Source organism: Pterocles gutturalis, unplaced genomic scaffold (assembly GCF_000699245.1).
Source record: "Pterocles gutturalis isolate BGI_N339 unplaced genomic scaffold, ASM69924v1 scaffold6573, whole genome shotgun sequence".
NCBI lineage: Eukaryota > Metazoa > Chordata > Aves > Pterocliformes > Pteroclidae > Pterocles > Pterocles gutturalis.
In genome coordinates, this window is record NW_010122894.1 from 12,601 (window position 1) to 26,070 (window position 13,470).

The window sequence follows — 13,470 nt, forward strand, 5'->3', positions numbered from 1 at the left end:
TCAATTGGCATATTTTTTCAGAAGAAAGTGTCTTAGCTTTGTACAGCAGTAGTTTTCTTGGAGGAAATGAGCTAAGGTAGAGAAAATTGTCCTATGCTTAGAATCATAGAATAGTTAGGGTTGGAAGGGATATTAGAGATCACCTAGTTGCAGTACTTGGGCTGAAGTATACAACATAGTGACGCAAAGGGAGAGAGAAAATTATTTGAAGTCATCTGAGGTCTGAAATATCCAGCAGATAGGCAGTTGTGACTCAGTAAGGGTTTTAAAGATGCAGTAATAATGCACAGAGCAGCAAGAATCCGTCTCACCCTGTTTATAATGGAAAACTGAAGAAGGGATACCGCATTCAGTGCCGCGTGGGATGATGGATTCTGTGTGATTAAGGTCTCTGGTAGTACCATGCTCACAGTAGGATTTCCTTTGTCTTCTCTTCATGTTTGCTTGAGGATTTAAGTGTAGGTGAAAATATTGCAGATTACTTATTTGCGGATTAGAAAGGGAAGAAGTTTGTCTTACTATTGTCACTTAAAGCTGTTAGAACAAATAAATGTGGCAGGATGCAGGAGCAGTGTCAGATCCACCGTGCACAAAAGGTAAACACAAGCTTGCTTTCCCGTGGTCTGTATTAAATCCCTTCTGAGGGGCTTCAGGAAGGACAATAAGGGCAAATGGCTGAGCAATGTTAGTGTTCTGAACCCAGGATCCAAGGCACTGATGATTCCCAGGGCTGGAAATTCTCTTTTCATTCTGTTTTGTCCAAGAAGAGACTTTATTGACAGAGAGTTGTTGATGCTGACTTTTGCTCATTTAATTGTTTTAAGGGAACACTGTCTAGTTAAAGGCTGGAAGACTCAGTTGTCTTCCAATTACAAGCCCCGTCAAACACCAAGTAGACTCTGCTCTCTGTATGCAGGGCAGATGTTCCACCAAAATTTTGAACCTTCAAACTCCGGGTACATTTCTCAATAAAAGTTTGATTTGGCAACTCTTCCATCAGTCACTATTTCAGCCTGTTTACAGGTGTGCTATAGTCCAGGTATCCAGTGACAAATCCATGACTGCTGGCTTTCTGGCAGCAGTGCTCTTTGCCTCGTAACTTGGACATTTTTGTGCAGGGGACTAGTTTCTGGGTCCTGGAAAGAAGAATCCTTTCTTTCTCTCACCTGGGCACCTTCTCTCAGTAAACGCTGACCATAAGGAAAAAGCAGATCTTTGGGCACTTGGAAATCAGTTTCTCCATTCAAACCCAGTTTTCCTTTCCCTTCTTTTCATTGCAGGTTGATAAAGTGTGTGGACAGCCCAAACAACAAGAAGGGAACCTGTCATCAAACAATATAGTGCCAGTGAAAGAAGCGACTGAAACCCAGACATTTGTGATGGCTCACCCTAGTCTGAACAATAAAAGAAGGTAACCCTAAGCAACAGTTACTTTGCAATAAATTCTCTGCCTCACAATGTTTTAATGGTTCCTTGCACATAGTGTTTAAGCCAGAGCCACAGTTCTGTCACCTTGTCTGTGTGCTGTTCAGCTATTGCCATCACTGGTAGTTACACAGATGTCTTTGTGGTTATTACGTTGCAGATCTCTCCAGGAAAAGCTTTTTACAGGCCAGACTTGATATCATTATGTAGCACCAAGGTGTTCATTATTTCCAGAAATTTTCAGTGAAAATTATGAAAGCTATTCCTCAACAAAGTCTGAGTAGTTTCCAAAGTTGGCTATAAATTACTTAAAATACAACTGCCCAGATCTTTAAGGACTTGAGCTTATCCAGGGGCAGAGGTAGGAAGGAGGAAGGGGTGAAAAGGAAGGATTAATTGCGCTGACGTCAGTCCCTCATTTCACAGGGCTGGGGAGGAGTAATAAGATCTGTTGCAATCTCCTTGATTTGTTACATAACAGAGTAAGAGCGCAGGCATTTAAGTTTAAGCTTGTTGTGTCCATTTTGGCTTCTGTTCTTCAGCTGTGTGCCAGTTGAGACACTAGACAGCTGAATTACTGCCACTGGCCCTGACACAAGTATCTCTGCTCCCAAATCTCCTCGTCTTTCTTTTACTTTCCCTCGTGTAGCTCCTGGATTGGTTTCCTGCAAATCATGATTGGGGAGGGAAGGATGTCTTTGCAATCCCACTCATGATACATGATTAGATGTCAGAGCTAACTGACCATAAAATTACAGTGACATATTTCTGGCTAACATGTTTTCTGTAACACCAGCATTAATCTGGAACAACTTCAGCAAAGTGAGTGGAATCATGCTGGGTTTATGCCTCTATCTGAGAACAGTATCTAATCTGCCCAGGGAGTCCGTGTGTATGTTGGATGGGTGTAGACAGACAGCAATATTAAAATTTCTATAGCCTGGATTCTGAAGTTTAAGTTGTGAAGATGAGATTTTTATCTATTTCTATTTTAATTCTCATCTAGGCTTGCATGAATGAAACAAATGCTGCTTTAAAAGGTAAACATAATAGCAGCAAGCTAAGTTTTTTGTGTGATAGTGATTTTTTTTCCCTTTCTAATTTTAAACCAAAACACAACAGTTTGTGCTAGTGCTTGGACCTAAGCAATTTTTGCCATGCAAATCTGAGAAAAGACCATTAAGGAATTTAAATTAATAAATTTAGCAGTAATAATTCAAAGAACAATTGCAGTATGATTCATAGAATCCTAGAATGGTTTGGGCTGGAAGTAACCTTAGAAATGATCAAGTTCCAAGCATCTGCCATGGGCAGGGACACCTCCCACTAGCCCAGGTTGCTCAAAGCCTCATCCAGCCTGGCCTTGGACACCTCCAGGGATGGGGCATCCACAGCTTTTCTGGGCAACCTGGGCCAGTGTCTCACCACCCTCACAGGAAAAAAATTCTTCCTGATATCTAAATCTCCCCTCTTTCAGCTTAAAACCATTACTCCTTGTCCACTCCCTGGTCAAGAGTGCCTTCCCATCTTTATTGTAGGCCCCCTTAAAGTACTGAAAGGCTGCAATGAAATATCCTTTTAAAAACACGGAGCCCTAAGCCGTCTTCTGTAGAATTCATTGACTTCCCTGGGAGTTATATACTGGCAACCAAAAAGCAGAACTACCAACCTATTAAGAGTAACCTCTTAAACAACCGCACGATAGCAGCTCTTTCTCATTTGAGGACCTGTTCCCTCCTCTTCCCAACCATCTAGAATTATTTGGATATTGACCTTTTAAAATGTAAGATCTATAGATGGAAAAGAAAATATACTAAAACTAATATACTGTAAATTAGACAGTTTCCCAAAATTGGTCTGAGCACTGAAATTTAATGTATTAAAAAAAAAAAAATTAAACTAAGGCCATCCTTACATAATTAGCATAAAATATTACTGAAATACAGTGTTGATAGGCATTGTGTAAAGCCTGTGCACCAAAAATGAATGATGGAGCCATGCCATAATTAGTAAGAAGTGGAGAATATTTTTAAATTTTCTGCAACTTTCTATAAAACACATGGCATGAAGCTTATCCTTTGCTTCTTGGAAACGATTGTGAAACAGTAAATAGAGTGAAATACGCAGTGATTGGCTACATCACTGTGTTGTTCATCATCTCTCATTTAATTGCATATGATATCAATAAAAAGCAATTTTGGGTAATAAAATTTTATAATGGATGGGTGAAATCATTCCTGCAGTGGGTTGTGTAGAATGCTCTTAGAGTGACAGATAATTTCTACAAGGGATCTGGATTATGAGAGTAATTGTGACTATTTTTTCGTGTCATTCCTTCTGGTGATTTAAAAAATGAAGAGCAGTAATGTCAGCTGTCTGTCAGTACAGGTTCAGGGTCACACAGGGAATCAGCCAGATAAAGTCTGTCTGTTTTGTGTAGTAGACATCCCTCCAAATTATCCTTAATTCAAGGGGAACACAGAACATGACTCCTGCCTTTTAGAATAAGGAAAGGAAAAAGGAAGGAATGAGCCAGCACTCCACAAGTAAACAGAAAAGCTGTGGCTTGTTCCATAAATGTGTCAGAATATTCCCAAGCTCAAAGAGAAGAACCAGCCTGGTTAGCACATTCTGGCAGGAGAAACCACAATAAAATGGCCTTTCATCTCTTCTGTAGTACGTGCTTAGAGATGCCCTTAAAAGTCTAGTGCCAAACACCTTATACCTACAGACGTATGCTTGCTCCAAAGGTATTATGTCTTTGCAAGGCGAGTTACAAAACTTCTTTTCCAGAGAGTTTGAGAACCTCTGGGTTCAGCTGTTCAGTAGAGCCAAGGCTTCTCGTGCAGTTGAGAAATGAGACTCTTAAGATGGTGTCTCTGCCTTTCTTCTGGGTCTATGTGTTTTGAGTCTGGCTGGAAGCAGTCCTTCTCACCCTCTACTGTTCTACACAGCATGGTCCTGCATGGTCCCTGAATTCACATAGCAACTGGATCCTCTTTTGCAGTAGTTGAACCCTTTTCTGCTCCTCTTGCTCTCATGGGTTCCTGGGAGATTTCCCATCTTTCTTGATTTATCCCTGCATTCCATTCCTGCATATTTTTGTTATGCAACAGTGTCAGGGACAATAGTGTCAGAAGCTAAAACTTGAATAAATGTTGCATGGTCTTGTAGGAAACCTTTTCCTTTGATTAAACTGAAAAAAATAGATTTGTTTTGTGGGGTTTTTTGGTTTTTTTTGTTGGGGTTTTTTGGGGGGTTTTTTGTTTGTTTTGTTTTTTGTTTGTTTGTTTGTTTGTGTTGTTGTTGTTGGGGTTATTTTGCATTCCACAGTCATTCAGGGGTTAACTGAAACTGGCAGGATTGCTGCTGTAGTCATTTTTTAATGTGGAGGTTACTATAACATGTAGTAGAGATGACAAGAAAATTGAAACCATATGATGGTACAGGGAATGTACATAGCATGTACAGAACCTCAATCAGTAAATTGGAATGTTATTGCTGAGTTCAGCACAAAGGAATATTCTGGTCAGGGCCTGGACTCCTAGCAAAGTTGAATACCTGCCTTTTAGCATGTCTGCTGCATGTAATATTTCAAGCTACTAAATGTAGACTGGTTATAGATCAGTATATGAAAACGTTACATTTAACAAAGAACTCTAGCCTGATATTAGGTCCCTAATTGGAGGAGGCAGGCTTTGAAATTATATATTGTTGGGATTTCTTTGTTCTACTGTGAACTTACAGATCTTTTATACATGTTAAAATAAGAAAAAAAAAATTAGTTTCTTTGAGAATGAAGTTGATGGCATCTTTTATTTAAAATTAACTATTTATTGGGTCAGGCATCACATGATTTTATTAAAATTTTAGTATTAAAGTACAAAACAGGTTATTAATGCCAGATGCAAATTAACTTACTGTGGAAACAAATCAGACATTTCTGACTGACTTGCTAAAACACAAGTTTCAGCAAGTCCAGATTTTCCATGTTACAAATTCTCATTTCCTTCTTTGACTGGCTCTGTTGGAATCACTGCTCCAGTCATGGCAGGTGACACTCACCTGGTGATCAGTGCAGGTTTATCCTCTCCTGTGGCCACCCCTGCTGTTATCTGCCAGCAAGTACGATGGCAAAGCCGCCGTCGTCTGGGTGTCCTCAGAGCTGCTGAAGGCGATGCTTGCTCTCTCTAGTAAGAGTTAACTGGATTTGCAAGTACATTGAACCTGTTTGCAGGGATGCATTGCTCCAGCTGTTGCCATTACTTGATACACGAGAGTACGGGTGTAGGAAAGAGCAGAATGTGGTACCAAATAATTTAAGTGCAAAATTGCATCATGATGTTAATATTAATTAAGGGACATCAGGATAATGGTGCCACAAAATGCATTTGCACTAAGTAGCTACTAGGGTAATTTCTACAGTTTTTTGTCCAATATAACCTTAAAGCCTGTCTCTGCTATTTTGAAAAGTTGTTGGTTTTGGGTTTTTTTTTTTTTTTTGTTTTCAGTGGTGCAATCTGACCAGAACTGAACAGCAAAAAATATCTGTATTTACATTTATTAATAGACAGCAAATTGCCCATTGTACCAGAAAATGAATGCTACTTGTTCATATCCCCCTTCCCATGGTTCTCACTCTAAACTGTTTGCCATTGTTTTCTTGTATAGCTTCATATATTTACAACTCTTGCATTTGGTATCAGTTATAGTTAATTTAAGTACCACTGGATTTATTTTCAGCTTTTTTTGCTGTATGTGCTGCATTCGTAATTGTGCTTTTATTTGAAAATGATTGGGAGAAACAATCTCAGTTGTTTGGGTTTTTTTTTTTTTTTTCAGTATTGCATTGACATTTTTAATTGCATCTATACTTCAGAAAAATCTCATGACAATTTTCCTCCTTATTTGATTTCTTATATTATCTTATGCATGTGCTCAATGACCTTTCTTTCAAATAATTTTTACTTTTCTCTTTTGTTTCTCATTTATTTTCCTCATTTGCCTGAATTCCTGCTTCTCCCCTACTCCCCAACCTCTCCTGACTGATGCTCACTCTCCCCGGCCTATTCCAGTTCTCTGCCTCTGAAAGCTTCAAAGAATGACAAATCAAGAAGTTTGAAAAAAATCTCTCGGTAAGAATGAAAACAAGATGACATACTTTGTTGTCTCTACGCTTAGCTCATCTCCATTGTAAGCTGCTGTTTCAGCTGTAATCTAGGAATTGGCATACTTTCGATTACTGCTTTTATACTGTAGTGCACTGGGAAACTGTACATTTTCTACCTAGTGATGAAAAGTAACTATTTTCACTTGTAAAGATTAAGAGCTGGCAACTGAATTCTACTTTTGCTAAGATGCTACTTTGAAATGCCAGAGCCCCACTCTGCTGAAAATGCAAAGGAGTTTAAGCCTCTTGGGGTAAGCTAGGAGAAGCTTTAGACTCTTAAAAGGATGCTCTTTTCCTTCTTCAAAGAAAACTCCATTTTAGAACCTGCAAAATCTTTAGCATCTGTGTCATCTTTTGTAATTGTTACTCTTGGGCTGTTCTGTCTTTTACTGTGTAAATGCTTAGAGCTCATAATCATCAGTTAGTGGTCAAGAGATAGAAAGACCGATTCCCTCATTGTGAGCTGCCAGATTCCTGATTCTTTGCTTAAAATGACAGCTTTCCTGCACTGCTAGGGTGAAGTTTGTTCCGTAGGATCATCTGATGACTAATTTGTCTTGAGCAGGATTTTGCCACACATAAGATAAATTAGATGGTTAAACGCCTTTGAGAAAGCATAAAGACAGCTGTGGGGAGAGATGACCACTGCCTAAACCTTGCCGGGGTAGACACCTAGCAGTGGACTTGGATATTGTTTAAAGCACCTGTTGCTCCCAAAATAATAATAAATCCTGACCGCTTCTGTGCAAAGCTCCATCCAGCTGTATCCACAGGTACTTTCAGTGCAGTGTCCCCTTACAGCCCAGCAGGCAGAAACATTATAAACCAGAATGAGTCCTTTGGCCTTCCCCGTGGGGCTGGTGAGGGACTTGACTTCTGAGACAAGCAGAGAGCTGTGTGATAGCTCTAGCTCGGTTTTTGTTCTCAGTATCTTTAACATCTTATACCAAACAGGAGCTTCTAAAGCTGTGGAGATAGGGTAATTTCTCATTCTGAAATACTTTCAGTCGTGTGCTGAATTAACGCTTGTTTTGCTACAGTTTATTTTTATGGCTACCTCAGCCAGACATATATTCTAGATATAATTATGTTATAAAAGATGCAGTGGTTTGCCCACAAGGCATTTTTCCATACACAAATGATCAGAAAAGGGCTGTTTGTACTGGCCAGGAGTTTTGGTTATTTGCCAGAGCAGCAGGCACAGCCTCCTCTTAACAGGTGTGAGGTGCCAGACATGATGAGAGAGAAATTTCTTTCTAATAAGGATGTGATGTAGATAGTGATGATGGGGAGGAATTGACCCCACCACATCTCAAGGAGATGACTTTACTGTTGTTGCATGTGAGGAGTATTTACAGTGTATTTCTGGTTTTGTGGTGTGATATAAGCTTTAGGAAGCCTTTTCCACCCAGGAGTGGACAGTTGACAGTGTTCTTAATTGATCTCAGACATGTGCACATGAAATAGTCACTTAACAGAAAAAAAGCCCACTCCTTTGATGATGTTTTCTCATTAGTTTTTAATTTGTATATACAGAGATAGTAGGTGTAGACTTTTTTCAAATATTGTGTGAGATGTGTTAACGTAATTTATTAAAACCATCCTTTGTATGTAATTGTGTTTAGTAACACTGGACTGGGTAAGACTGGATGAGAAATACACTAGAAATAGAAATTTACTTGGATGACTTAATTTCTGTAAGGGTTTTCTAAACTCTTAACCTTGTGGAGAGCTGACAGGGGGCTTAAACCATAAGCGTACTGTTCTGTTGTTAAACGTGTTCTTCCTACCTTACAGAGAGTTCATCAATTACATGAAGCGATCCCGCACCTTTTATGCCTCTATAGCAGAACGGCTGTGTGATGGAGACCTGGTGATGAGAGACAGCTCAACCTGCTGGAATGGAGAGGATGTTGTAGAAAGGTAAAGTTACAAGTAAAGGTTTTCCCTAATGGTGAAGAAGGTGGCTTTGCATCCTTTTGATGGTTCAGAAGCATTCTGAGACATTGCAGTCATCATCAAGTGTCTCCTTCAGAGTGAACTTGATGCTTAATTGAACAAGGGTTTTGCTAAAATAAAAGGTTGTTAATGCTGAGTTTTAGGTATCTGTATTAAATATAATGGAACACTTTCTTGAAGGGGCTGCTTTGAAGAGTCTCTTTCACTGTAGAGGTACATCTCTGTGTCTGTAGAGAGGTCTTATCCTCTAAAACTAACTTAGCAAGCAGTAGGTCTCTTCCAGTCTGCTCTTTATAGGCTCATTAATACAGAGCTGAATGTCACATTTGTCCATAATTACAAAACATTTAGCTTTTCCTGCAGAGATGTCAGAAAATAGTGACCAGACCGTTGTGTTTTTAAAGGATTTCCCTGCTATTTCTTTTCAAAGTTTCTGACATAGCACTTTGAGTAACAACTGTTCTTGGAATTGCCCAGCATCCTTACCAGAGCATGTTCTGCAGGAATTCTTATAGAGAAACAATTAATAAATGCACTGTTCCGTGTGGACAGAGTTGCTAGAAGCTCTGTAGAGTAAAAAGATACCTCTAGTTTGTCAGCTAAATTTTTTCCCCTCTGTATTTTATCACAGTCTTTCCCATTACCCTTTAGAATCCAGACTGGAAAATACACTTGCACTCTTTGTGAGCTAAAATTTTGCTGTCACTGCTCTTATGGTGTATAACATGAGGCAACATTGCCCTGAGGTTAAAAAGAGGTATTCAGAATGCGACTGTATGTGTTGCTATCAGTGTCGAAGTATACATCAGTTTGTGCAGTGAAATCTGTTTGGAAGTGTGCCACTGAATGTTCTTCAAAAAATGTCTTTTTGTTGAAACACAGACATTCTGTGGGATTGTGTTGGCTTTTACGATTGTTCTTTTTGAAGTGTATTTTGTTGTCTGTAGGAGTTCTATGAAGATAAGGTTCTAGCATTCTGTTTTCTTGCTTTAAAACAATTTTCAGGATTGAAAATTATTTTGTAGCAAATTATGGAATAATTTCAATGAGGGAACAGAGATGTTACAATTGTAGGCTGTCCCATTAAAGGAAGTTCTGATTCCCTCAGCTCTGCTTAGATTTCTTATGTGTGATTAACTTCAGCTAAATTACATCAGAGATATTCAGAGATAAATACATGTCTAGTACATTAAAAGATATTGGCATTACAAATTAATTGTAGAAGCATATATTTGAAGATTTTGGTAACAATGCAGTATTCTAAATATTAATGTGTAATGATTGTAATACTGAGTGAAGTTTTTACTATAGAAGTCATAGAGAGGAAGTGGGGAGAATATCAGTATTTCTAATTTATATTTCCATTCCAGAGTCCCTTTTGCTGGTAACATGTTGCTGGATACACAGTTAACTTTTAGAACAAACAGCTTTCTGGCCAAAAGAAAAACAGGAAAAGCAAAACTGTGAAAAATGTTTTCTACATCAACTCTCTGAACAGAAAATTAAATCAAAATTTAGGTTTAATTTTTATCTTATTTTGCTGTAAAAAAAAGCTGCTTAAATTGCTTATATACGTGTTTTAGAAAGGCACAAAAGGGAAAGCTGTTGGTTTTTTCCTTTGCTAGTCTGTAACTTTCCCAGAGCTGGAGACCTGTGTGAAAGTTTCAGGTTTGAAAAGGGCAAGAAGCTGGGAAAAGATTAACAAGACCCCTCGTATTTTGAATTAAAAAGAAAAAAACCAAAAAACCCTACACCCCACCAACAAGATCAACAAAAAAACCCACCACCAAACCCTGAAATAAATGTTTGTATTTAACATATTAAATGGGAAAATTAAAAATAAAAGCTTAAATTGACGTGTTTAATCAGACAGCACTATGTATATATTTATCAGTTCTGTCTCAGTATTGATTGCCGCAAAAAGAGGAACTTCCCAGACAGTCTTCATTGCCAGCAGTGCTACACAGCAGCACAAGCATGGCACCTTCTGGCAAATTTTACTCCTTTCGTCATCTGTTTTATAGGCTGGACTTGCTACCAGTTCTTCCCACATAATAAACCTGTCCTGGTGATGCTTGAAGATGCATTTCCATTTACTCTTTCTCCTTTCCCAAGAGACCAGAGGATTAAATATCAGCAGTAGTAAACAGCTCTAAACTCAAAATAGAGCCTTGTTCTTAACTCAGTATCAGAAAATAGATCTCCCCAATTAATCTGGTGGATCTCTTGTGAACCCAAGTTTAAGGTTACTCAGGCTGTGGGATTGGGAAAAATTGCGGTTCCAGTTTCCTCGATGCTTCTTGCATTTAATGATGCTATTTTCAAGCTGAGTGATATTTATGCTGCGTGCTAATTGGTATTCAAGCTCTTTAGGAAAAACAAACTCAACCTTTAAAAACAATTTGACACACAAATGCAGCCTGAAACAATATGAAATTATTACTCAGATATGGGGGTTGTGTGTTCAGTTAGTAGAGAGGGTACTTGAGGTCTGTCAGAGGATCTGATAAGATTCTCATTGTACTTTTTTATTTTATTATAATTCTCTGGATTGGGTTTTATCACGTTTAAATCAATGTACTAGCAGGCAAAACCAAACAAACTTAAGCTGCCACCATAAAAAGAGCCAGCTTGTTTCCACTGGAATATGCTTCTGGCTTGCTCTTCAAATCAACAGCAAAACGTGGCTTTGCTTGGAATCCTCTGGTGTCAGTTCAGGGCCTTTGAAGGTATTACAAAGACAGGAGTACTGTCTTTCTCTTAGTCACTCTTTTGGGCAACTTGTTCCTGGAACAAGACTTCATGTAAGAAATAGTCTGTGAGGCTACTAAATGGTCTGAGTATACAAAGAACACTCAGAGAAGATGAGGCTAGAGCAGAAAAATATTTTGCAAAGCGAAGCAAGCTTTGAGAAATTTCTATGCTGAAAGCTTTCTTTCCTGGCAGTGTGTGAGATGATTATCTCAATACCATGTCAGTAGCAGAGATTGCAGAAGAAGCTGACAGTGTGAATCATTATGTGTTGCCAGGACCACATGCCTCACCTAAGAACTCTAGAAGTACTAAAGGGTTAAATACTTGAATTACTCATTGTTATAATGTATTTTCTTTAAGACTGATTTGGTAGCAGATGATGGAAAGGTGTGAAATGTGTAGCTATCATTGTATTTTTAGCAAAATAAGGATTTCAGAAAGGTAAACTTGGTGTGCAACAGTAAAATCCATAGAAACTGTAAGCAGATGAACACGATACTTAGGGAAAGGAATCAACATGTTGAGAGTCTTTAGAAGGAGATAATAAGCAAGTAGACAGGGTAGATTGCTGTAGTCTGCTTGTACTTCTGACAGGTATTTGTTAAGATCCTTTGCAAGGCTGGTAGAGGTGAAAATAAGGGTAGGTGATAGATAGTGATAAGTTACAGTACAAGGAAGTCACTAGTGACAGTGTCACGGGGATTAGTGCTGGAACCTTCCTGTTCATCTGTCAGAAAAGACCTTTGAAGGGAAGTGAATACTGAGGTGACAGCATGTGCTGGTGATACTAGGTTATCTTGGGTAGGAAAGACAAGGGCCAGCTGTTGTTAATTGTGGGAGGAACTTATGACGTGGAATGACCAGGCAATAAAATGGCATATGGAATGTAAAGTGATTTACATAAGAAGAACAATCCAGATGTTTTGTACAGAATGGTGGGGATTGAGGTGCCTTTCACTGCTTCAGGCACGCGGCATCTGCAGTTCTGATGCCCCTCAGGCTCAGAAAGATAGAGCACAGCTGCAGATATTCAGAGGGAGCAACAAAGAGGATCAAGGGCATGAAATGGATCCTGTATGCGGAATGGCAGACACTCCAGGCTGACACAGGGAAGATAGAGGGGGAATATGATAGTGGCCTATAAAAATCATGCGTGTTGTGGAGGTGCTGAATAGGGTTTTGTTGTTCACTGTCCCTTTCATTACGGGAACAAGGGACATCTTCTTACTAAGTGACAGCTTGAAAGCAGAAGCACATATTCCTTTGCTAACCTTTTGGTTAAGCTGTGAAACTTCTTGCCTCAGTATTTTTGGATGTTTAAAAAAATGGATGGATTCAGGAGCAAATTCAACTCATAGAAAAGCAAGCTGTAAAATGTCTAACTGAGCAGATAAGAGGCAACCAGGTGCCACATCCAAGTCTCTTTCTCTAAGAGCTTTGAAACAAAAGGTTAGACAAAAGATTTCCTCTGGTCACCCTTAGGGCCCTGCTCCCATGGAGTTTTTTTCTGTAGAGGCTAAATGGCAGGAACCTTCCTCTCCTGCGGAACAGCTCTTCAACTAAGCTAAATGCTGGCATTGCACCGCTTTCTCCATTCTCACTGGCTGGGGTAGCTAAACAGGATTTTCTGTCTCAGGTCTCAGTTTCATAAATGGTAGACTAGTACAATACAGTGCCCAAGGACTGTCCCAGAAGCTCATCTTGAGACTTTGTTGATGTCAGATTTACATCTTTGCACAAAACATGGATTCTCCTTTAGAACTCCTTTTTATGAAGTTTGGCTTTTTGTGAAGTCAGCCTGCAGTAAAGCAGCCTCATCGGAGCTTGCTCTTTCTGCTGCTAGAGAAGGGAAAAGGACTTGTCGTCTCACTGGCAGGCTTTTGGGGTGTGCCTGTGGGCAACAGATGAGTAATCCTGATTTGGAAACAGCGCTTTAAGGTAACACTGGGTTGTGAGCATTACATTAAAGTTAGGTAACCATTCAGTCTTTCCATCTCCACCTGTCTACTGATTATCTCTTGCAGCTTCTGTTTCAAGAGAGATGAAACAATCATACATAATAAATAGACAAGCAGTAGTGTGTGTAGAGAAGAATTAAAATGTTTTGAGTGTAGTTGGCATTCATTATGGCTGGCTCTAGGCTCTGCATACACTTTCCCACT

General features: G+C 39.2%; 1 protein-coding gene across 1 annotated transcript in view; it reads left to right on the top strand.

Moving 5' to 3' along the window:
- Nucleotides 1-560: 560 nt before the first annotated feature.
- Nucleotides 561-13,470, top strand: part of LOC104464846 (glypican-5-like) — a gene marked incomplete at its 3' end in the record, with an annotated part of 141,216 nt that continues 128,306 nt past the window's right edge. The window contains exons 1-4 of the mRNA XM_010077684.1: nucleotides 561-596; nucleotides 1,281-1,411; nucleotides 6,501-6,560; nucleotides 8,393-8,518. Of these exons, the coding sequence (XP_010075986.1) occupies nucleotides 561-596; nucleotides 1,281-1,411; nucleotides 6,501-6,560; nucleotides 8,393-8,518 (353 nt within the window). The remainder of the gene's footprint in view (nucleotides 597-1,280; nucleotides 1,412-6,500; nucleotides 6,561-8,392; nucleotides 8,519-13,470) is intronic.